At 47.0% G+C, this 24238-nt stretch overlaps 1 protein-coding gene across 1 annotated transcript in view; it reads right to left on the bottom strand.

Annotated features, from left to right (window-relative positions):
- FAM222B (family with sequence similarity 222 member B) overlaps positions 1-24238 on the bottom strand; it is a 117104-nt gene that overhangs the window by 6585 nt on the left and 86281 nt on the right. The window contains 1 exon segment of the mRNA XM_029611228.1: positions 8306-8430. Coding sequence (XP_029467088.1) covers positions 8306-8387 — 82 coding nt within the window. The 5' untranslated portion in view covers positions 8388-8430.

The raw sequence follows: 24238 nt of genomic DNA, 5'->3' as shown, positions 1-24238 counted from the left end.
CACTTCCCCCAATACCCTTTCACTCTTCCTTTGCCTACTCTGGGTCCACTGCTAAGTTTTTGTGCCTTTTCCACACTTACAATTTCTCAGTTGCAAAAATGGAGAAATGACTGACCTGATCTTTTCGATTTCCTTAGTGTAGACAGATGGACCCAGGACCAAAGGGTTATGCTCCCCTGCCAGCAGATGGAGACAGAGTCAGGTTTCAAAGCTGACGTCACCCTTGATACACCCCTGCAGTGACCTCAGCCCTTCAGTATTCTCTTCAAAAGCTACTGTGGACAAACTATTGAAAAAACGATTAAAAACTGATAATCGTAACTGTAGTCAGCCAAAAACAGTGAACCCCAGCAGGATTATAGATGCCCTGATCTAGGGACCTGTTGATGGCTTACTCGTAATCTCTTGGAATCGGTATTCACTCCATGGGCGAATCCTTGGCACCATTCTTTGGCAGCCGGGGGTGGGATGCTGAGTCCATCTGTCTACATTAAGGAAAACAAAATTATCAGGTAAGTAATTTCGCCATTTCCTAGGGTGTAGCCAGATGGACTCAGGACCAACGGGATGTACAAAAGCTACTCCCGAATGGGGCGGGAGGCTGCCCGCGGTCTGCTTAACACAGCCCTTGCAAAGGCCGAGTCTTCTCGGGCCTGAACATTCAGGCAATAGAACCTGGAGAAGGTATGCAAGGAGGACCGTGTCGCCACTCAGCAGATGTCGACGGGAGTCAGCAGTCTAGCTTCCGCCCATGAGACTGCCTGAACCCTAGTGGAATGAGTTTTAACCTTATAAAGGTAATGGCTTTCCTGCCTCCACATAGGCTCCTGTGACACCTCCTTAATCCAGCAAGCTATGGTAGCCCACGAAGCTGGTTCGCCCTGCTTCCTTCCACCGTGAAGGACAAACAGGCGGTCCTGTCTTTCAGACCAGTTCTGAAACTTCCAGATACCGCACCAAAAAGCCTATTGACATTCAAATGACTGAGGAGGCAGAATTCTTCAGAGTCTTTGTGCTTATTTAGGGAAGGCAATGAAATGGACTGATTCAAATGAACCCCGAGACTACTTTGGGCAAGAAGGATGGAACGGTACGAAGCTGTAACGCTTCTGGAGTCATCCGGGGGAATGGCTCCAGGCACAAGGCTTGTAGTTCAAAGATGCGACGTGCCAAGCACATAGCCACCAAGAACACAGTTTTCAAGGTTAATAAACGCATGGAAATACTGCGCAGCAGCCAAAAGCAGGGTCCTGCCAAAAATTCCAATACTAGATTAAGATTCCACAAGAGTACCAGCCACCATAGGGATGCCAGAGGTACTTCACCCATTTCAGAAAATGGGCCACGTCCAGATGAGCCGACAACAGGTCCCGTACACCTCAGCCCTGAAACAGGAGAGAGCCACTACACGGACCCTTCAAGGAGTTTAGGGTCAAACATTTATTCAAGCTGTCCTGCAAAAATTCCAGAATTAGTGGGATTTTGACCATCCGAGGGGAAACCCCGCGTTCCTCACACCAGGTCTCAAATACTCTCCAGACCCACACATATGCAAGGGACGGAGAGAACTTCTGCACAAGGAGTAAGATGGCAAATTCTACCACTGAATATCCTCGCTTCATCAGGCGAGCCCTCTCAAGGGCCATACCGTAAGACAGAATAGAGTCTGATCCTCGTGAAGGACCAGTCCCTGCTGTAGCAGGTCCTTGTGCGGTGGGAGGCACAGGGGGGTCTCCACCAGGAGTCTCTACATGTCTGCATATCACAGACGCCTGGGCTAATCTGAGCTACTAGTAGGACTAATCCCCTGAGGTGCTCAATTCTGCAAATGACTCTGCCCTGCATTGGCCACGAAGGGAAGGCGTAAAAGCAGCTACTCTTCCAACCAGGTCTGAACGAGAGCGTCGATCCCCAGGGTCTACTGATCTCATCTGGACTGAAGAATCGGGGATCCTTCACATTGTGAGATGCAGCCAGGAGGTGGATGGACAGGAGACCTAAACGATCTACTACCAGCTGAAAGTCTTGGCCGTCAACTCCCACTCTCCTGGATCTAGACTCCCCCTTCTTATAAAGTCTACTCTGACATCTTTTCCTGCGATGCAGGAGGATGATATCATTTGTAGATGTATTTTCTCCCATTCCATAAGGAAATCTCTTTCCTGTGACACTTGCTGGAAATTGATATATGCTACTGTCATTGCGTTGTCTGACATTACGCAGACTGCTTTATCCTAGAGTATGTGGCTGAATTGTAGACATGCCAATCTGATTGCCCTGGCTTCTAGGTGGTTTATGTTCAGGAGGGCCTCTTCCTTGTTCCAACATCCCTGGGCTGTCAGTTCCTTGTCAGTGACTCCCCACCTTCAAATGCTCACGTCTGTCCTGAGGACCAGCCAGTTCGGAGAGGACAGGGGTACACCCCTGCATAGATGAGCTTCCTGCAGCCACCACTGGAGCAGAAAGCATACTTCTATCTGTAAGTGGAAGCGAATCGAATAGTTTCGAGACTGCAGGTTCCAACATAACAGCAGGGAGTGTTGAAGTGGTTGCCCGTGTGCCCTCGCCCACGGCACTACTTCCAGGATTGCTGCCATCAAACCAAGAATTGAAGATAGCTGCGCCCCATCAGGCATATTGTGCTCATCAACTGACATACTTGGGACATCAACCTCCTTAACCACGTATTCGGAAGAAAGACCTTGCCCTGTATAGTGTTGAATCGGACTCCCAGATATTCCAAGGACTGGGAAGGCTTGGGACTGCTTTTGTTCAGGTTTACAACCCAACCGATTTCCTGAAGCAAGGTCGTCACCCAGAGACTCTGTTCCATGGACTTGGCCCGGATCAAACAGTCGTCCTAGTACGGGGGCACCAGGATTCCCTCTCTTCTCAACACTGCTGCTACAACCACCACGATCTTGGAAAATGTTCTGGGGCTGGTTGCCAGGCCAAAGGGCAGCACCCAAAACTGAATGGTGACCCAGCACTGCAAAGTATAGGAAACGTTGATGCTCTTGATGGACTGGAATATATGGGTAGGCCTCGGATAGGTCCAGGAAAGTTAAGAACTCTCCAGATTGTACGGCCATTATCACAGAGGGTAGGGTTTCCATGCAGAAATGAATCACTTGTAGATGTCAGTTGACGCTCTTAAGATCCAGGATAGGGTAAAAGGAAAGGAACCTTCCTTCTTGCGTACAATGAAATAGATGTATTAACGCCCCAACTTTCCTGGGGTGCAGGTACTGGAGTTATAGCCCTCATCCTGAGAAGCCTTAACAGGGTAGTCTCCACTGCCTGCTTCTTGTGCTGGGAGTAGCAAAGAGATACCATGAATATGTCCCGAGGAGTGCTGCGAAATTCCAGTGCATGCCCTTCTTGTGCGACCTCCATTACCCACTTATCTGAAGTGATCTTGACCCATCATTGGTAGAAGAGGGACAGTCGACCCCTTATCTCCTCAGGACGAACCTGAACCCGAGTCTGCCCCTCTCTTGGGCTGTTGGCTCCGAAAAGACTGAGAACTCCCAAAGGACAGAGACCTCTGAAATGTCAAGTTTCTGTAGGTGCAAAAACGTTGGGAGCCCTTGGATTGATCCCTCATAGGCGAGGGGCGCTGTAACTGCTTTCTCATCTTCTGGTAGCCAAGAAACTGGGGATTCACTCCATTTACTGGCCAGGTTTTCCAATTCGGTTCCAAAGAGGCGTGATCCTTTAAAGGACAACCTTGTGAGATTTGCCTTGGAAGTTGCATCTGCCAACTAATTCCGCAGTCATAGCTATCTTCCCAGCCGCCACCACTGAAGCCACTCCTCTGGCCAAGGTACGGACTAGGGCCACTCTGGAATTCACCCCTGTGTCATCCACCTCCCGAGAGAGGAGCAGGCACAAACAAGCCACCATGGCACACAAGAAGCAATCTGTAAGGTCACTGATATTATGTCAAAGGCCTGTTTAAAGGATGGACTCCATCTGTCTATCGTGCGCATCCTTTAAGGCCACTCCTCCCTCCACTGGGATAGTTGTTCGCTTAGAGATGGCACAGACCAGCGCATCCCACTTTAGGGAAATGAAAATATTCTCTTCACTGCTGGATCCAGTGGGTATAGAGCTTCTAACACTCGTCCACCTTTAAAATTTGCATCTGGGGCATCTCACTCCATGTCAATCAACTCCTGGATGGCTTCCAGTACCGGAAAGTAGCAAGAGGTTTTCCGTAGGGTAATCAGAATGGGATTCTTCTTTGGTTCCATCATACAGTCTGCCCCAGGAACCTCCCAGCATCTTCAGAGTCTGGGAAACCAGGGCCGGAAATTCATCTCTATGGAAAAACCGGAACATGGTCTGATACGGTTCTAAACCAGGGGGAATTTCCCCATCTTACAAGGAATCTGTATCCTCCTCTTCGTCCGAGCTCTCTGGATCCCCGCCAAGGATACACTTGGTGAGGCGGGGCATGCCTCGAGGTCTGCCAATAGGACTGGGAGGGCTTACCAGCTGAGGTTCCATCCGGACAGGAGCAAGTGAGATAGACTGTGTCTGTACGAAGCCTTGAAAAAATTCCACCCAAGACGAGGCAGCCGGGTCCATGCCTAGCTCAGGAGGTACTGTGTTAGGTGCCGTTGAATTTTCCTCTCCCATGGATGACCAAGTCCCAGGGGTACTCAGAACCAGGGTTCTTCCAGTTAAGGTTGTGGCTGATCCATCCTCTGAATGGGAGAAGAGCTGGGCTTAGCAAAGTCCGGGGAGGCCAACCTGTGTTTCCTTACTGCGCTGCCAACAAGAATACAGGTCTGACCGTGTAGCCCTAATAAGACAAGCAGCGCAGAGAGAAAGGCGCTTATGTTTCTTTGCTGCTGGAGCCATTGGCTACAGTAACTGCATGTACAGTCTGCTTTGGCTTAAAATTTTGTGCGCACAAATTTCGGGCGCCTACACAGGCCACAGCGAGACGCACAAACAGCTCGTGCGCCTAGCTTTACTTGAATTCTGCGCCTAGCAAGTTGTGTGCATATGTATGCGCACGATATGCACATAGCGCGTGTGCGATTTTATGTGCACAGCAAGTATACAGAGCCGATACGCATTGCACGTACCAACGCTCTATGGAAGGCAATACAGAACGCATAAAGATGCGCACAAGATGGTGCGGCCGTGGTCCACCACCAGCGTTCTGGCCAAGCCTAAAATGGAACCTAGCTTACCGGGAGGCCGCTCAGCCCGCTGGTAAGCCCACTTTCCTTTACCCCAATGGGATCGGGAACGACGTCGGTATGGCGCACTGAGCAAAGAGACTGGAGGAAATCTTACCAAAACTCCTCCGAATCGGGAGGTAAATTTATTTATTTTTACTTACCTGGGCTCAGCACTTACCAGCTAAGTACAGAGACTGTCTCGAGTTGCAGGGGGAGAGGGCTTTGGCTGTCACTGCCACGCTCGGCTTCCTGTACCGCCGCCTTTCATTGCTTAAACAAGGTCCACACCGGGAACCGGTTACCGGACCAAGGCACACCTCTCAGAGATCTCGGAAATCACCTCAGGTATTCTCAATTGGGGGAGGAACCTTTAGGTATCACCGCAAGAGAGCGGGGCAATTTCCTTTCCAATTTAAAAAGTAGAATTTCTTCCAAAAACCACAGCAATCCCCAAAGGGAGAGCATACCTGCTGGAGACGGAGAAATACTGAAGGGCTGAGGTCACTGCAGGGGTGTATCGAGGGTGAAGTCAGCTTTGAAATCTGACTCAGTCTCCATCTGCTGGCAGGGGAGCACATAACCCACTGGTCCTGAGTCCATCTTGCTACATGCTAAGAAATGTCTCTACTTGATTCAAGCACGCTGTAAAAACACCAACACCAGTTTCTGGTTCCCCTAAAGAACCCCTAAATAGCTGGAAAGCAAACAGCTAAATTTGCAATTTATAAAAATCAGAAGCGCTACTACTGAAGTACTGAACCATTCTGTACCCCAGCCACGCCAGAAGGGATGCACACACTAACCGTTTCTTTCCTCTCCCTCCTCCCCAACTCACAAAGTAATTATGGCCAGAATGTACGCAAGAAATGAAGACATTTTGTGGGCACTAAACATTTTGACCTGTGAATTTCTTACTATTTTCCTCATTTTGTATGTGATTAAATCCCTCTCCCCCAGCCTCAGCCTCCCAAGCCACACCAATGCTGGGATGCATTAGAAGGGCTCACCCACTCTTGCTTCCATTACCTTAGTGCCATGGACAGGCACCCCATCTTCCCTGCCTTTCTCAATGGCTCCGACTGCCCCTATGCAACTTACTTTAGACCTCAGCTGAGGGGAGAGGAGGTGGTCCATGCACCAGGGCCTCATTCTGAACTCCTGCCCTAATCTGAGACTCTCTCCCCTCCCTAATCCCAGAAGCTGCGAGTACTACCTCTGCAGCATCCCTAACCCTTGCCAAACCAATAAGTGGAAGACTCGAGTCATGAATCAAGCCTTGGTTAAATGTTTCTGGTGGAGGGGGGGGATGCTGAATTTCACTGTATTTTCAGCACTGCTAGTCAGGGTCCATGGTGTCAGAAGATTCTGCAGTAATTGTCACATATGTCCTCTCTCTCAGGCAGGCCCACAGCTGCTTTTTTTTTTTTTGTAATCTACCATCCTGGCGCCTCATGTTTCACACCCCCACCCGATGATGTTTTTCTTCTTCTTTATCTTCCCTGACTCTTAGCATTTCTTGTTAAACCGATTTATCCTGTCGATAGTGCTGCCCTAATACCACCCACTTACCCAGAAAGGCTGGATGGTCCTCCCCCTCTCCCCTAAGAGAAAACAGTCTTATACCACATTGTCAAAACAGTTGCTTGTACTTCTGGCAGAGGTGAATAAGAAAATTCTGCTTCTCCTTGAAAAGCCTGAGTTTAGTGTGGGAGGATCCCAGAATGTGTGATAAGGTCTCTGGGAAGATAATGACAGACAACACATGGCAGGAACCAAAAGGGCAAAAGCTTGCTTGAGCTTGATTTTCACTATGAACACAGACTGTGAAAGCAGGGCCTTGGCTAGCCTTCTGACCTTTTGGGTTTTAAGCAGGTGGTGCCAAGCGTTCATAGCGACGTCGCTTTTTGATCTTGCAATGTCAGCTCTTCCTATCATTGTGAAGTAGAATTCACCAAGCGTCGGATTGTTCACCCACTAATAGGGAAGGCGAGCTGGGATTACACCATTGTGAGAGACAAGTTCGTATTGCAATAGTAATCCTGCTAGGAACGAGAGGAACTGCAGCGTCCGACATGCCAGTGCACGTGCTTTGCTGAGAAGCCAACGGGGTGAAACAACTAGCTTTGAGATCCTGTGTTTAGAAAGTACATTCTCATGGCTGGCAAACAGAAGGATTCTTTGGCCCTGATTACAGGCTAGAGGCAACTGGGCCAGAGGGAGGCTGAAAAAGTGCGCTGCGAGAAGAGTCAGGAGAGAGAAGGCTTACAGGGAGAAGTGAAATACAGGCTGTGTTGGGGAAGGGAAGAAGGGAAGAGAGAGAGAGGGAGTTTAGAAGTGAGGGAGGACCGATATGGGGGCTGGGGGGCAGAGGCAGGGGCAAAGCGAATGTATTTCTCCCCTGGCCAGTAAGCTAGGGAGGAATTTTCTAATCCCCATTTATAGCTAATTGTAGTAGCAATTAAAAGTCTCCAATTAGACATAGCCAGTTCACACTGCATATGCTCACTGACAGCCATGAACAAACCGAATGACTGTTGCATTCCTTCCCTTGATACTGATCTAAAGCCTGCGGGTGGCATTTCCTTAGCTGCTGCTTTGCAGGAGAGCACTGGTTTGGTCCTGTACAGTGTTAATGAAGTGTTATCCTACTCCTGTACTACAGATGGTTCAAACACTTCTACAATTCTATGTTGTTTGCTGTGCTACGTTTTGGTACATTACTAATGGTTTGTAATGTAAAAAAAAAAAAATCCTTGCTCTCCTTAGTCCTACATGCCCCAAGATATCTTGCAGACCCTTTTCTACAAGTATAGAGACTTTACAACTGGGAATGTCAGAGGTTCAACGGAGTCACTGGATGCCATTTGTGGGGTGCATAATAATTTGTCCGTGAGCACTGGCACAGAGAAGCATCTTTACTTACCAGTAAGACAAGACAGCTTTTTGCATTATCAGCTTGTACAAAAGATACACAATGTGGTAAAATAAGCATGAATTTCTTTATAAAAATAACCCCTCTGAGTTTCAACAGATGCATCCACTCAAGATACCCTTCACTGTCTCCCGTGGGTTCCTTCTATGCCACAGCCTGGTAGCAGTTCACTTACATTTCTGAAGTCCAGTGTTCATCTGCGTGTGAGAAAGAAGCTGAAAGGGAAGGTCACCTGGTCCTGGCAGACAGGCCAGCATGGCAGAGAGGCACTAACACAGCATGGGACATTCACTCCTTGCACTGCAAAATGGAGAGAGAGAGAGAGGGAGGGAGAGAACACAAGGTTAGAAGCTGGACCACCACAGCTGCAATAGAAAGATACAGCACTGCTGACAATCTGACAGGAGCAGACATGGCCAAGGGAAGAGATATTGCAGGCACCCTCTCCACAAATATGCATTTTAATTAGTCTCTGGATTACAAATGTCACCTTAGTTATTAGCTCATCTGTCATACTTAAACATCTGACAAGACCTGCAAGTTCTGTTAACTCGATTATGAGCAGTTTTTATCAAGATCACCTGAACAGTCTTTTCTATGGGCAATTATCTAACTAAATAAAGAAAATGGGAAAAAAATATCCTGCCATGTTTTTCTCTTATGCAGTTTTAATGAAAACTTGTTATGGCTAAAGTGACATTTAAAATGGCAGGAAACGAGAGCTGAAAACTAGAGAATAAATCCCCGGTTGCCTATGGGAAGGGATCATAAAAGAGCAGAGCACCTGCACTGACTGCTGCTTAGTCCTGTAAGAAAAGGATTCCAATCTGATCAGGACTCTGAAATTCACAGAGCAGCTGTCAAAACACATGCACACCAGACAGAGCTCACAGAAAAGCTCTGCTTTTAAAAGCCCTCTTTCTACCAGCCATCACTATGAATTCTGCATCACCTCATGTGCTCTGATACAGGGTATGTCATAAGACTATCATGCAAACATACAATATTATTAAAGGGTTTCTGAGCTAAGATTTATACTATGGTTGCTCAGACTCCTCCCCCGTCCCACCTCACTGCTGGGTAACTATTTCGCTTATTTTATCAATGGATTTCTTCCCAAATGCACAGAATGGGGAAATCCCTTTGCTAACTAGGCCTGCTGCTGGCTCATTACTGATCTGCTACCACTTCTTATGGAGCTTTCATCAAACTCCAACCACAGGGAACTTTCGTTCACTATCCCTGATGCCAACACCACCATGTCAAATGGGAAATGTGTGACCTTTATTTCCAGTTTAGCAAAGCAACATGACAAAATGGGCTCTTGAGGGAATTGATTTTACTTTGCAAGCTATGATGCCATTTTCAGCCTTTCAAATCTGTGATCAATCAGGCATGACATGCGCTGCAGTACTTACTAATCAATTTATATCACAACAGATCTAAAATTCAGACATTTCACAAGTGGAAAAGCAGCTTCACAAATCTCACTTCTCTTTCGGTACAGCCACATCCCAGGTGTGCACATGCACATCAGTGAAGTCTCAAAGGGTGCTGGTCGGAAGAGCACAGGCAAAGGGCAATTTTATAGACATTAAACTCCCCACTGGCTCCCAGGAAGAGGAAAATTAAATGCTGAGCATGTAAAAAAATCAAACAGTCATTTCTGGAAAGATAATTAAATTAAGGATATTGTGAAGGATGTTAAATATCAGTGTTCTGAGGCAGAGAAGCAGCACTAAGTTCTTCAAAGACCAACTTTCTCCCCACACTGGGAGAGAGGACCCACTCCAGTTCCCCCAGAAATTACCGTCTAAACTCGCATACAAGTCATAAAATTCCCAATGTAAAATAAAATTAAAAGTTACCGGGATCCGCGGGTGCTAAGTGATTTTGGACCCCCCCATGGCACAGTGTACTGTGGTTTCATCCAAGTGTCAGATTATGCTGCACAACTCTGAAAACAACGCACGGTTGTTACAGTTCTTTCAGGCGGGATAAGTCTCAGGATCTTGAGGTGTTCCTGCGACGACGAACGCCTTGGAGTGGTAGACCGAATATTACGACTACAGGGAGTAAGTTGTATGCATTTACCTACTCTAGCTAGCGCTTAAAGAGGATATGTAGGCCTAGTATAACAACTTATAATGGGCCTTATTTGCCAACAACTACTCTATTACTTGTTAATGGCTATATTAACATTTTAAAAATCAGTTACGTGTATTAACCATATTCAACCGAAGTAAAAATTTGGTAAAGCGATTATTTACGCATTTAAGGGAAATGAACGATGTCACAGGGATTGAAAAGAAAAAGATAGTCTTATCATGCAAGCTTTATGCTGAAAGTCGTGGCTTTCGCAGAGAGTACAAATAACTATGCCGCAGAACGCCACTTTGGCGTTTCAGAAAAGCTAGTACGGGACTGGAGAAAACAGAAGCAAATTTTAGCGGAAATGGCAAAAAACAAGGTGGCACACCATGGCGATCAAGCAGTATTCCCAGAACTTGAGAGGGCATTGGCGGACTGGATACTAGAACGTCAACAAAATGGATATATCACTCAGACAGCTATTCGATTGTGAGCTTTGAAAATGAATAAAGAGGCTCCTTACAATCTGAATCCGCTGTCTGGTTCTTTTCTTGCTTCCGCAGGCTGATGCATATGGTTCATGAACAGGCATGGGCTTACTATACGAAGGCACACTAAAATCTCCCAGAAGCTTCTAAGGATTTAGAAACAATATCATTGGTAAGAAATATAACTATGACCTGTCACAGATAGGAAATATGGATGAAACACCCCTAACTTTAGATATGCCTGGGAATACCACAGTGAATGTTAGTGGTAAGAAAACTGTAATGATAAAAGACAACTGGGCACGAACGAACCCATTTTTCTGTGGTACTTAGCTGTCTAGCAGATGGAAGTAAGTTAAATCCTGTAGTGATCTTTAAACGAAAGATCCTACCAAAAGGCGTAACTTTCTCTAAAGGAATTATTGTAACAGCACACCCAAAGGGTTGGATGAACGAAAATGGGACAAATGATTGGCTGAAAAGAGTGTGGAATGTGCGGCCCGGTGCGTTGTCAAGAAAACGGTGTACTAGTTTGGGATATGTTTAGGGCCCATCTTTCACATTGTATTAAGAAAAACAGTTAAGCGCTTAAACACGGACCTTAGTGTTATTCCTGGCAGTCTCACATCCGTTTTGCAGCCCTTAGATTTACGTTTAAATAAGCCTTTCAAGGACCATGTGCGCCGAATGTGAATAGATTGGATTACATCAGACACAGCAAAACTGACAAAAGGAAACCTCAAGAAACCGGATAGTACTCTAGTCTGTCAGTGGGTTAAAGAGGCCCTGGGACAAAATACTGGAGGATGCTGTTCGTCACTCATTTCTGAAGTGTGGGATTAGTAATGCCCTTGATGGATCACAGGATGACACAATATATATGGAGTCTGATACCGAAAACAACGAGAGCGAGGATGACGAATTGACCAACCCCTATGAAGATGATCCAGCTCTAACAGAAGATATTATGAACCAAGTGTTCAACGAAAGTGACAATGGCGAAAACTTATGGTTTCAACTAATGGACGATTTTTTCATTTCACTTACTATTAGATGTTTAAATAAAGTATTGAGTAGAATTGGACTAAATGAATAAAAAAAGTTATCACTAAAACATTTGTTACAGCAAAGTTTGTGAATTCAGTTCTCCCTTTTCAACCTTGATTTTGTTCTGCCTAAGGAAAAGGTTTAGAAAAATAAATGTAAATTTCATGTAAGCATGTATGGACATCACATGTTTAAATAAACTATCGAGCATAATTGCATAAAACATGTTTGTCCCTTCCTAATGTGTCACATGTCAAAATTTTCTAACACGACATATGCGGGTCAGCGAGCTTTTGCATTGACAGCTGTCTACACTTGAAGGGGTGACTTGTATGTGGGGCAACTAGTGCGTGGGTATATATGGTAAGTGCTGTTAGGAAAATGCTGTATATTACTAAAATTCTTTTTAATGGGGGGGAAAAAAAAAAAAAAAGATTGTTTTGAGACCTGGTTTGAAACAGGAGGCATTACCACCCTGGATAACCTCTTTATAAAGACCATTTACCAACTGCTCCAAGTCGCCACTTGAGGCCCTCTCCTTAAAGGCTGCACATCCCTTATTACGATCTGTGAAAGGGCTTTTATTAGCTGCGCCACCTACACTCTTTTGGAAGCCAGAGCACGCAGACTGAATTTTTTGTAAAAACCGGGATTTTAGGTCAGCTTTTAATTCTCTGTGCTATCAAGCCAGGGTTGTTTTACACTTAGTATGAGGGCATGAACAATGTTTTATGGTGATTTTGTGGCCAATTTAGATATTTTAAATTTATTGTACTCATTTTATTTCTAGGTTAAATTTGAGCTATTACCTGTACTGCGAATGTGGCATTTAATGATACAGCAGTTAAGAAGTCAAAGTAAACTAACACACAGCATGAGCGGTCCTTGCCTTGCTAGAGGACAGTTTTGTTACCACATGTGCATCAACGCCAGGAGATTTTTAAACTGAATATCCTTGGACTTTGTTTTGCTGGCCCTTTTTAAATTTTTTTTCCCCATTTTTCAATGCAATAATGTGCACAAATAGTGTTGCTGAATAAAAACTAAGAGTAAATTTAGCAGCATTATGATTGTGCACATTACATTGAAAAAAATGAACAAAAAATAATTAAAAGGACCTTCAAAACAAACCAGTCAGAATATTCAATGTAAAATCCCTAGTTTTGAGAGGTCCAACAAACCTTGTTGCACCTGTTAACAAAACTGTGGACTGTAACTGCAGGATATGTATGTGTGTGATTGATAAATTCCCAGTCAGTATTTTATGCTCTTTTGTTGTACAGATGCCAGAGGATCGAGCAGTCTGGACTCAGCTATTTTTCCCCACAGAGTTTTATTATTTACAAGCAAATTAACAAACAGAAGCCTGCTTACCTCAGCAGTGCTGGAAACAAATGCAGCACTTTACAAAGAAGTGGATGTAAATTAACTCTTGCTTTCTTCTACACTGGTCTGGCGCTCACTATCCTCTGAGGTCTGCCTTATCTTCTCCCCAGGGGAAATGCCCTGCAGCCAGGATTCTCTTGTGGGCTGTCTTTAAGGTGGACCAGGCTGAATGCCTGGTCCTGAACTTTTAAGGTGGATCTAACATACACTCCTTTACACTAACCTTGCCAGAAAACAGCAGGAGCCATTTCCATGGAGGTAATCTAGGGACAGAATGGACAAAGCTTGCACAGGCTTCACACTTCCCTCAATGCCCTCCCACACTCAGACAGAGCAAGGATAAGTAGCCCAGACAGAATTAAGCGGGAAGCATTCACAGGGAGTTCTACCCTCAGCAGAGGGAGAATGGGCAGCATTAACAGCACAGGGTAATTACTTGCCTGTAAACGAAGAGAGAGGGTAATTACTTGCCTGTAAACGAACAGGCGAAGAGAGAATTTGAAATGAAATTGGCCATAGAGGCAAAAACTCATAATAAAACCTTTTTTAAATATATCCAAAGCAAGAAACCTGTGAGGGAGTCGGTTGGACCATTAGATGACAGAGGGGTTAAAGGGGCTCTTAGGGAAGATAAGGCCATTGCAGAAAGACTAAATGAATTCTTTGCCTCCGTGTTTACAGTTCCGGAGATGGGTTTCAGGGGTGATGAGTCAGACGAACTGAACGAAATCACTGTGAACCTGGAAGATGTAGTAGGCCAGATTGACAAACTAAAGAGTAGCAAATCACCTGGACCGGATGGTATGCATCCTAGGGTTCTGAAGGAACTAAAAATTGAAATTTCTGATCTATTAGTTAAAATTTGTAACCTATCATTAAAATCATCCATTGTACCTGAAGACTGGAGGGTGGCCAATGTAATCCCAATATTTAAAAAAGGCTCCAGGGGCGATCCAGGTAACTATAAGACCAGTGAGCCTGACTTCAGTGCTGGGAAAAATAGTGGAAACTATTCTCAAGAACAAAATTGTAAAGCATATAGAAAGACATGATTTAATGGAACATAGTCAACATGGATTTACCCAAGGGAAGTCTTGCCTAACAAATCTGCTTCATTTTTTTGAAGGGGTTAATAAACATGTGGATAAAGGTGAACCGGTAGATGTAGTGTATTTGGATTTTCAGAAGGCGTTTGACAAAGTCCCTCACGAGAGGCTTCTACGTAAACTAAAAAGTCATCGGATAGGAGGCGATGTCCTTTCGTGGATTACAAGCTGGTTAAAAGACAGGAAACAGAGAGTAGGATTAAATGGTCAATTTTCTCAGTGGAAAAGGGTAAATAGTGGAGTGCCTCAGGGATCTGTACTTGGACCGGTGCTTTTCAATATATATATAAATGATCTGGAAAGGAATACGATGAGTGAGGTTATCAAATTTGCAGATGATACAAAATTATTTAGAGTAGTTAAATCACAAGCAGACTGTGATACATTGCAGGAGGACCTTGCAAGACTTGAAGATTGGGCATCCAAATGGCAGATGAAATTTAATGTGGACAAGTGCAAGGTGTTGCATATAGGGAAAAATAACCGTTGCTGTAGTTACACGATGTTAGGTTCCATATTAGGAGCTACCACCCAGGAAAAAGATCTAGGCATCATAGTGGATAATACTTTAAAATCGTCAGCTCAGTGTGCTGCAGCAGTCAAAAAAGCAAATAGAATGTTAGGAATTATTAGGAAGGGAATGGTTAATAGAACGGAAAATGTCATAATGCCTCTATATCACTCCATGGTGAGACCACACCTTGAATACTGTGTACAATTCTGGTCGCCGCATCTCAAAAAAGATATAGTTGCGATGGAGAAGGTACAGAGAAGGGCAACCAAAATGATAAAGGGGATGGAACAGCTTCCCTATGAGGATAGTCTGAAGAGATTAGGGCTGTTCAGCTTTGAGAAGAGACGGCTGAGGGGGGATATGATAGAGGTCTTTAAGATCATGAGAGGTCTTGAACGAGTAGATGAGACTCGGTTATTTTCACTTTCGAATAATAGAAGGACAAGGGGGCATTCCATGAAGTTAGCAAGTAGCACATTTAAGACTAATCCGAGAAAATTCTTTTTCACTCAACGCACAATAAAGCTCTGGAATTGTTTGCCAGAGGATGTGGTTAGTGCAGTTAGTGTAGCTGGGTTCAAAAAAGGTTTGGATAAGTTCTTGGAGGAGAAGTCCATTAATGGCTATTAATCAATTTTACTTAGGGAATAGCCACGGCTACTAATTGCATCAGTAGCATGGGATCTTCTTAGTGTTTGGGTAATTGCCAGGTTCTTGTGGCCTGGTTTTGGCCTCTGTTGGAAACAGGATGCTGGGCTTGATGGACCCTTGGTCTGACCCAGCATGGCAATTTCTTATGTTCTTAAACATTGTTCTCCACAGGTAATATTTTTAAGGGCTTCACATTGCCATGAGGTCACGTGACCAGATATACAGCAGCTTTGATTAGAAAACGATTAGAAAACAGATAACCACGTAATCAAAATAAAAAGTTTTTCTATTAGCTGCTTTGACACTAATAGCTGAAGTGAGAAATACTCACAAAAGATCACTCAAGTGGGACAACTACTATAAAAAAAACCCTCTTATTTTATTTAGAAAAAATTTGATATTCAACCTTTTCAAGCTAGTATCAAGGTAGATTACAATCAAATGTATAATTAAATTCCAATCATTGTTGCATCGAAGTTTACAATCCACTTAGCAACACAATATATGATTAAAAGATCTGAAGAGGACTGTATTGGTCAATTAGGGAGTGGCAGAAGACAGAGCAATAATCATGGTTCTACCAGATGGGTTACAGAGCCTGGACAGCAGAGTACAAGATCATAGAGGCTATTGCTCGAAACCTCATCTGCAAGTGAGAAGGAAATAGATAGGCTACACCAGGGGTGGCGAACTCCAGTCCTGAGCACCACAAACAGGCCAGGTTTCCAGGATATCCACAATGAATATGCATGACAAATTTGCATACAATGGAGGCAGTGTTTGCCAATCTCTCTCACACATACTGATTTTTACAGGTAAGCAACTCTGCTTTCTCAGAGGATAAGCTGGAGGGTAGTCCTCGCACATGGGCGATGCCCAGGCTATAAGCTGTCTGAGCAGCACAAAGCGGGAAGCCACACTATGCTGAAAGCACCACCTCTCTCCCTTTTGCCTGTGAGACAGCCGACCCACAAAGGGGGTCTGGGCAGGAAAGGAGTTGGGTTCTACAAAAAGAAAACCATAGAACAGACAGAGACAAAACACCAATGTGCACAGAGGCAGCTAAGGCAGGGGGAGAGATGCGAGTGACAGCAAGAAACATACTCCGCATCACGGAAAACATTACAAGCAGGGTTTCAGATCAGACATAGCTGACCAAACAGGACAGCATCAACAGTTTCATGGGATGAAAGGCAATCCCTGAATGGGATCACTAGGCCCAAACCTCCAAGCAAGTAGATAAGTTAGGCCTGAAGCTCACCCACACTGCATCCTGTCAAGCGCAGAGCTATCCAGGTGAACAGGAAGGCACTTTGGACAACCTAATGAAGTGAGAAAAGCTAAAGACAGTACCGGCCAGAACTTGGTGAAAATCTAGGGAAAAAGTGGTGTCCTTCCCTGCAGGCACACACTTAAAGATATACCATGAATGCCCTAGTTTTTCTTCCCCTCCCCTCGACGTTCCAACTGGAAGTCGGAAGGAGCAAAAAAACACAAGGAGGCAGACCGCTGGACGGCAGGGGTAATAAGTCACTAGGTTGTATATCTCAACCCCAAGTGAATAACTGTTGATACCAGTAGGGAGTTATCCACTGAGATAACTGCTTGGAACAGCTGAAACAGAGTGAATTCCCCAAGGAAGAAATCCAGAAACACTCCACCAAAAGACAGTGCAAACCCCTGTCAAACAGGATTTCTTCACTGGTCTGGAAACCCTAAGGATACCACAGCAGGGTCAGTGTGATCTGACAACAGATTACCACAACTCTGGCTTAGGTATTAATACCTCCGCCATGATTACATATACTTCCCCTACCAAGGAAGCACGCAGTCCAGTAAACAGAACAATCGTTGCATGACTCCCCTGTCCGCAGACAGGGTTATCCCTAAAATGGGACCATATAGCTTGCAAGCCACTGCAACCAAAGAGTAGCACCTCTGTTGTGGGGTCCCTCGACCCCCAACTCCCTCAGCCATGGATATGGAGAGAGGCTGAAAGGCATACTTGCCAATTAGATGGACTAGAACCCTTTTCACTGACAGGTCGATACAGTAACGTTCACTTAAAGATTCCCCGTCTGTAACGTGCTGGGAGCGCACAATACAGACGAGTAAGGCCATCCAGCGATACAGTCTCCAGTTTCACGCGTCCTTAGCGCTTCCTAAAATAGACACATAACCCTTTCCGCACCCAGCATGTAGATGATGTGTAAATGAACGAATTAGCTGTATAATGAAGGAACTAGCTATTCCCCTCCGATACTGTAACGGGCACTGATATTATCTCCTTAGTAACCCGCTGTTTTGCCGCGGCCTTAACGTGTTAGTTTACTGCCTCCCCCTAGTAGGTGTTAGGACTGAGAGTCTTGTAGCAAACCCATCGACACCACTTAAAATACTGAAACACAATAAAACACAATAAAAAAAAAAGCGATACAGAGATGATCGAGAAAATGTAATGCTGTGGGACACATAAAACCTGTCAGAAAAAAAAATAAAAATTTTTAAATACCTGTCGGAGGGCCGCGTGGGTCCAGGCGGGCGGCGGCGGGAGCCGGGGAGCGAGTGGTCGCGTGTAAAATCTAGGCCGCGGGCGGGTGGGCGCCTGTTCCAAGCGGCGGCGGGGGCGGGTGGACGCGCGATAGTCTCAGACGGACGGCGGGATCCGGGCAGAGGGAGCCAGTGGCGAAAACGGCCTCCGGCTCCCTCTGCCTGGATGAATGCATGGCAGTGAAGGAATGGCCGTGCGATTTCAGCGCTCAAGGCAGTCATATGCCGTGACTGCCTTGAGCGCTGAAATCGCACGGCCATTCATCCAGGCAGAGGGAGCCTCTGCCTGGTTGAATGCACGGCTCCCGCCGGAATGAATGCCCGTGCGATTTCGGCAGTCACGTGACTCCGTGCGATTCTCCTCCATGCGATCCTCCCCTCCCCTCCTCTCCGTGCGATCCTCCCCTCCCCTCCTCTCCGTGCGTGGGTACTTGCCAGGTTCTTATGGCCTGGATTGGCCACTGTTGGAAACAGGATGCTGGGCTTGATGGACCCTTGGTCTGACCCAGTATGGCATTTTCTTATGTTCTTATGTTCCCCTCCTCTCCGTGCGATTCTCCTTTCCGTGCGATTCTCCCCTCTCCGTACGATTTCAGCGCTCAAGGCAGTCACATGCCGTGACTGCCTTGAGCGCTGAAATCGCACGGCCATTCCTTCACTGCCGTGCATTCATCCAGGCAGGCCGGCTCCCTCTGCCTGGATGAATGGCCGTGCGATTTCAGCGCTCAAGGCAGTCACGGCATGTGACTGCCTTGAGCGCTGAAATCGCACGGAGAGGAGAGGGGAGAAGGGACGGAGGGGAGAATCGCACGGAAAGGAGAATCGCACGGAGAGGAGGGGAGGGGAGGATCGCACAAAGAGGAGGGGAGGGGAGGATCGCACGGAGAGGAGGGGAGGGGAGGATCGCACGGAGGAGAATCGCACGGAGAGAAGAAGGGAGAAGGGACTACCGTAGCAGGCCCGAGCCTTGCTACTTTTTCGGTTTTTTGTTTTTTTTGCGCTTCGGGAGGAGGGGACCGGACGGGGCTGCAGGAGACCGGATGGGCTGCACCGGAGACCGGACGGGGCCAGGGCAGGTAAGCGGGGGCTGGGGGAAAGTTTGCTGAGCATCGGGGAACATCTGGTAACTGTCATTTCAAATGTCATTTGAAATGACATTTGAAATAACAGATACCAGCGTGGCCGTGAAGCGTTAGGCCCGCGAACCCAGGATACTGTATAGGAGATCTATACAGTAAAATGGGTTGCGCGGTCCTAACGCTTGCCTAAGGCTTCGCAGCCGCGGCATGCATTTGCATGCAATTAGAAGAGAGTATCGGGCGCTAAGTGAAGAGAACTGTGCGTGCGGGGAGGAAGGGTGCGCCTGACACTGCCGCACTGTTTCTACCGCGGCCTTACAGTATAGAGCTGTGAGGTAGGATCCCGCAGGCAAGAATGACTAGCAATAATGGTCCTCCACGAAAAACACCCATTGAGCTCAGCAAAGGTGACTCTGGATGGGAGAAACCCCTAATCTTCACCAAGGAGCTACCCTGAAGAGAAGACTCCTAGTATGACAGAGAGACCAATCTGGAATGGCTCCCTTGCAAACTAGACCTATTGTGCCTTAGGAAGGCCTAAGAAGAGCACTACTGCCTGACCGGCTCTCGGATCCCATGAGGAACCGAGAGCAACTGCCAGTCAGAAAGCGACAACCCTTCTCCGGGAAACAGAACAAGGGACATCCCTTGTAGGGGTGGACACCCAGACATCCATTGGGGGACGCATAAGGGTCGCCCTTTCTGAAGGGCCAGGAAAGCAACAGGAATCGGGGCCTTATGATCCTGAAAAACCTTTCAATTCTCCAGGTGAGAGCTGAGTTTCAATCACTGATCGCTGAGATCAGAAATGATCAATCTGCCACTTGCAGCCACCCTCAGAAGGGGTAGGCCATCACAGTAATCAACAGAGGGACCCCAGCAAAAATGGGCCAATGACTGCTGCTGCTGTCCCCCAATCCTGGCCTACACTGAGCTGCACATATTCTAAAGAATCTAGGCTCTAGTTCTGTGATAACCTTCAAGGGGCAGAGCTTCAGGGGCTTCCCAACAAAGGAGATTTCTAACACGGGAGGGGTCGAAAGACATTCTCTTCTGAGGAAGGAGACGACTCCCAACACTACCCTCCTGGTATCCATTCCCATAGGAGTTCAACCAGGGATGCAGACTTAGGTCAGTCTTGTGGCTGTAGTGCCCAACCTATTGTGCTTGCTAAAAGGGAAACACACGCACGCACACCCATACAGTAGAAAGCAACGGGAAGCATAGTGTCCTCTGCTGTAAAAGCATGCTGACTAGAATTCATATACTGGTATCCCAACCTACGGATGGAGGCACACCTACGAACCACTCGCAGTGCTCTTGGGTAGAATCCCATGGCACAGCAAGAATCGAGCACCACCTGTTAAGAGTCAGTGACAGCACGCTACCATAAAGCAATCAGAGTCTGTGATGGCGCCTTCCTTGCAGTTACAGGATAGACAAAAAGGCTGACATCTTGACACAACAATGGCAGAACTCTGGCATGGCTGTGTACTGCACAGGAAGGGAGAATGCCACCTGCCAGTGCTGAGGAACTTTGAAGTAGATGCCTTGCCATACCCGATCATGCAAACTGCCCTCTACTGTCACACTAACTCCCAATGGAGTGGATAGGATCAGTACGACAAGGCTCCCTAGTATCACTGGGGCTCTGATTATGGCGTGGTGGAGGGTGGCATTCTATGATGTCGTCCCCATGGTATCCCCAGCATGTGATAAAGCTCCAGGAGACAGCGAAGTTGAATGCGACAGACGGTGCCCCTGGTGCTCTGTGGCATCCGACTGTGTCCACTGGAGCCCACCACAGTAGGGTCCAAAGTGCTCTTGCATCAATGACACCACATGCCATTGATGATTCGCATCAATGGTATCAAACGATCCTACACCCAGGGCGTCGATGTCGCTTGACCTGTCTTGAACAGTTTGATGGTATATAGTGCCATCCCCGGCTCCACAGGCGCCCACGGACATTGAAATCCCAGCAGCACCGATAGAGAACCCTGTGCCTGAAGGCATCAATGGACTGGCGATACTGAGGATGCCAGGGGCACCTGCAGGTAGAGGCTCTGCATCCCAACATGCCTCATCTGTGCCTAAAGGAACAGATAACTGCTAGCGCTATCAACTGTTCTTCTCGGCTCACCTATACGTCCAAAGGCATCGATGCTGAGAGCTCTATGGCATCCCTCACCAGTGGTTATAGCTGATAATAGTCTCGCTAGTGCTTATTAGTACAGATGGAGCACGAAGCCAGGCGGGGCCTCTGATGCCCCCCAATCCCAGCGGCTCAGGGCCCCAGAGATCCATGGTGCCCGATAGCCATAGGCCAGTGATGGAACAGCCCAATGCCCCTCAGTGCCCCAACTGGACACCGCAAAGGAGACTCAAGGGCATCCAGGCGTAGTGGTCCAATGCCTCGACGCTCCAGGGGTGTCGAGTAGATGGCAACCCTGGCGCTTGACAGCACCAAGTCCATTTAAGGCCGAAATCCCTGTCGCTAGAGGGCTTCAGTAGAATTCGAGGGCTCTCAGGTCCCAGCGGTTGATGGCCTCGAGAGCTATTATGGCGCTCAATTGCGATCCCAGTGCCTAGTTGATGCTAATCATCGAAAGAGGCAAAGAATGACATCTCTGGCTAACACACCCAATGGCCTCCATGGTGGCCACGCACCTCGATAGCATTGAGAGTGGCCACAGCATCGAGGAAGGGACTGAGGGAGTCTGCATCAAGGGGGACTATGGCATTCAATAGCACTCACAGATGAAGTCTGTGCTGCTACTCTGCCACATTGAGGTCAAAGGTGCTCAATGACTCTGGTGCATTGATCCAGAGATGCCTACAGCACAGAAGACTCTTATGGCATCAAGAGCGGTCATGCACCTCGATGGCATCAAGGGCATCCTGGCACCTCAACAACGTCAAGGGTGACCATAGCATTCAATGGCAGTCCTGGTCCCCTATGTGGTCCTGAAATTGTGTCAGATATTCAGTGCATGCATCACAGATGTTACTGGGCATGGCACCGAAGGTACAGCAGCAAGCAGCGTGCCCAGGTTCCTGCTCATCCACTCTCACAAGGAGAGTGCACTGCCATCACAGGTAAGCAGGAGGGGAGGCCTCGTCATCCAGGGCTCCTGCCCGTTGAGACTAGTTCCTTTGAATATGGGGAGTATGGGGAGGATGAGGTCTTCCCCCCCCCCAGGAATGGTGTGGTCCTCAATCTCTTCACTGTCTGAACCTCACTGATGCTGATCGATCGGTGAAACGACATGGAACTCCTGCTCGGGTAGGACTCAGGCGAGTCCCCAGGCTCAGTGGCCTACACGGGATCACCCATGGACTGCATTCTGTTTAAGGGATAGTATTAGATTCTGCCAGGCTGCACAGCGACTAAGGTCCACCATGCAGCTGGCAGACAGGTGAAAGAAGAAAAAAGGAAAAGAAAAAAAAAGAAAACAAAACTACCATAAAGGTAAAAGAAAGAAAAACAGCTGCAGCTAGAGCAAAAATTATTTACAAAAACTGTGAGAAGAGAGCAAAGCTGAATACCGTGACACACAGCTCCACGGGGGGAGACTAAGGGTCTCTGCCTAGGGGGCAGGGTGATGACTACAGCTGCACATGCTCAGTAGGGCATGTTTGAAAGTTCTAGAATCTTTGAGATCAAAGTTCTGTGCCGGGCTCCATCTGATGATGTCACCCATGTGTGAGCACTACCATCCTGCTTGTCCTTGGAGAATGGAGTTCACCATCCCTGGGCTACACTGTGAAATTTATTCCAGAGTCACCTGTACATAAAACTGTACTCCTGCTCCAAACAGCTCAATGGTAAATCTTTTAGATTTTTCTTCCAGCAGACTTTTGTAGATGATTACTGAGAGATTCAGCACACGATTGATTGGGGAGCAAACAGATCTTTCATCAGCCCACTCTGCCTAACACACAGTTTGGGGGAAGATGTTCTGTCATTTCAATTCATTAAAGTCCGTCACAGCGACGTGACCTGCTATGCAGAGCTAGAGATAGGAGTCCCAGTCATTGCACACCCCAACCAGGTGGCTAAATTTAGGCGTTATGATTGCACGGCTCTGGAAGGAACAGTGAAACGTGACCTAAGGCTGAGGAGATAAACAGAAGGAAAAATAGGAAAATTGGTTCTTACCTGCTAATTTTCGTTCCTGTAGTACCACGGATCAGTCCAGGACAGCTGGGTTTTGCCTCCCCACCAGCAGATGGAGACAGAAGACTTTGCGGACTCTGTCCTATACCCCTGAGGTGCCACCTAGTGTCTGCCAGTATGATTCAGTACCCAAGCAGAAAAAACAGATACAAAAAACCATAACTATGAACCATAAAAAACTACCTCCCTCGCAGAGCAGAGGATATGAAAACACTACATAAACCGTATGTAATAATCCATGTCAACAACAGACGGAGCCTGAATGTCGACAACAGACGGATCTCGAACAAATGTAGAGAATAAAACTTGCATAGAGAATGACCAGCCACCAGCCGAGCGGACTCTCCATCGTCTTCCTGGGTGGGCGTCTGGACTGATCCGTGGTACTACAGGAACGAAAATTAGCAGGTAAGAACCAATTTTCCTTTCCCTGTATGTACCCGGATCAGTCCAGGACAGCTGGGATGTACCAAAGTTTTCTTAACCAGGGTGGGACTGAGAGAGTCCCGCTCGGAGCACACTGGCCCCAAAACAACCGGGCTCTGGGGCCCAGACATCAAGCTGATGTCTAGCAAAGGTATGCGGAGACTGCCAGGCGGCCGCCCTACAAATTTCCTGTGGCGACACCTGTTGACACTCTGCCCAAGAAGTCGACTGCGAACGAGTAGAATGAGCCTTAAGGCCAGAAGGAAGTGGACGACCCTGAACCAGGTAAGCAGAGGAAATCGCCTCCTTCAACCATCGGGCAATCGTTGACTTAGATGCCTTCTGCCCTTTTCTGAGCCCACTCCAAAGTACGAAAAGGTGGTCCGAAAGCCGAAAACCGTTTGTTACCTCCAAGTAACGCAACAGAGCCCTCTTCACGTCCAACTTCTGCAATTCCTTTGCCTCTGGAGAAGAAGAATCCACCCCCGCAAAAGAAGGAAGTTCCACGGACTGGTTCACATGAAAAGAGGACACCACCTTCGGGAGAAAAGAGGGAACGGTTCTCAAAGAGACTCCCGCTTCGGAAATCC

The sequence above is a fragment of the Rhinatrema bivittatum genome, chromosome 8 (assembly GCF_901001135.1).
Source record: "Rhinatrema bivittatum chromosome 8, aRhiBiv1.1, whole genome shotgun sequence".
NCBI lineage: Eukaryota > Metazoa > Chordata > Amphibia > Gymnophiona > Rhinatrematidae > Rhinatrema > Rhinatrema bivittatum.
Note: the sequence above shows the minus strand (reverse complement) of the source record. Positions and strands in the feature narration are given on the sequence as shown.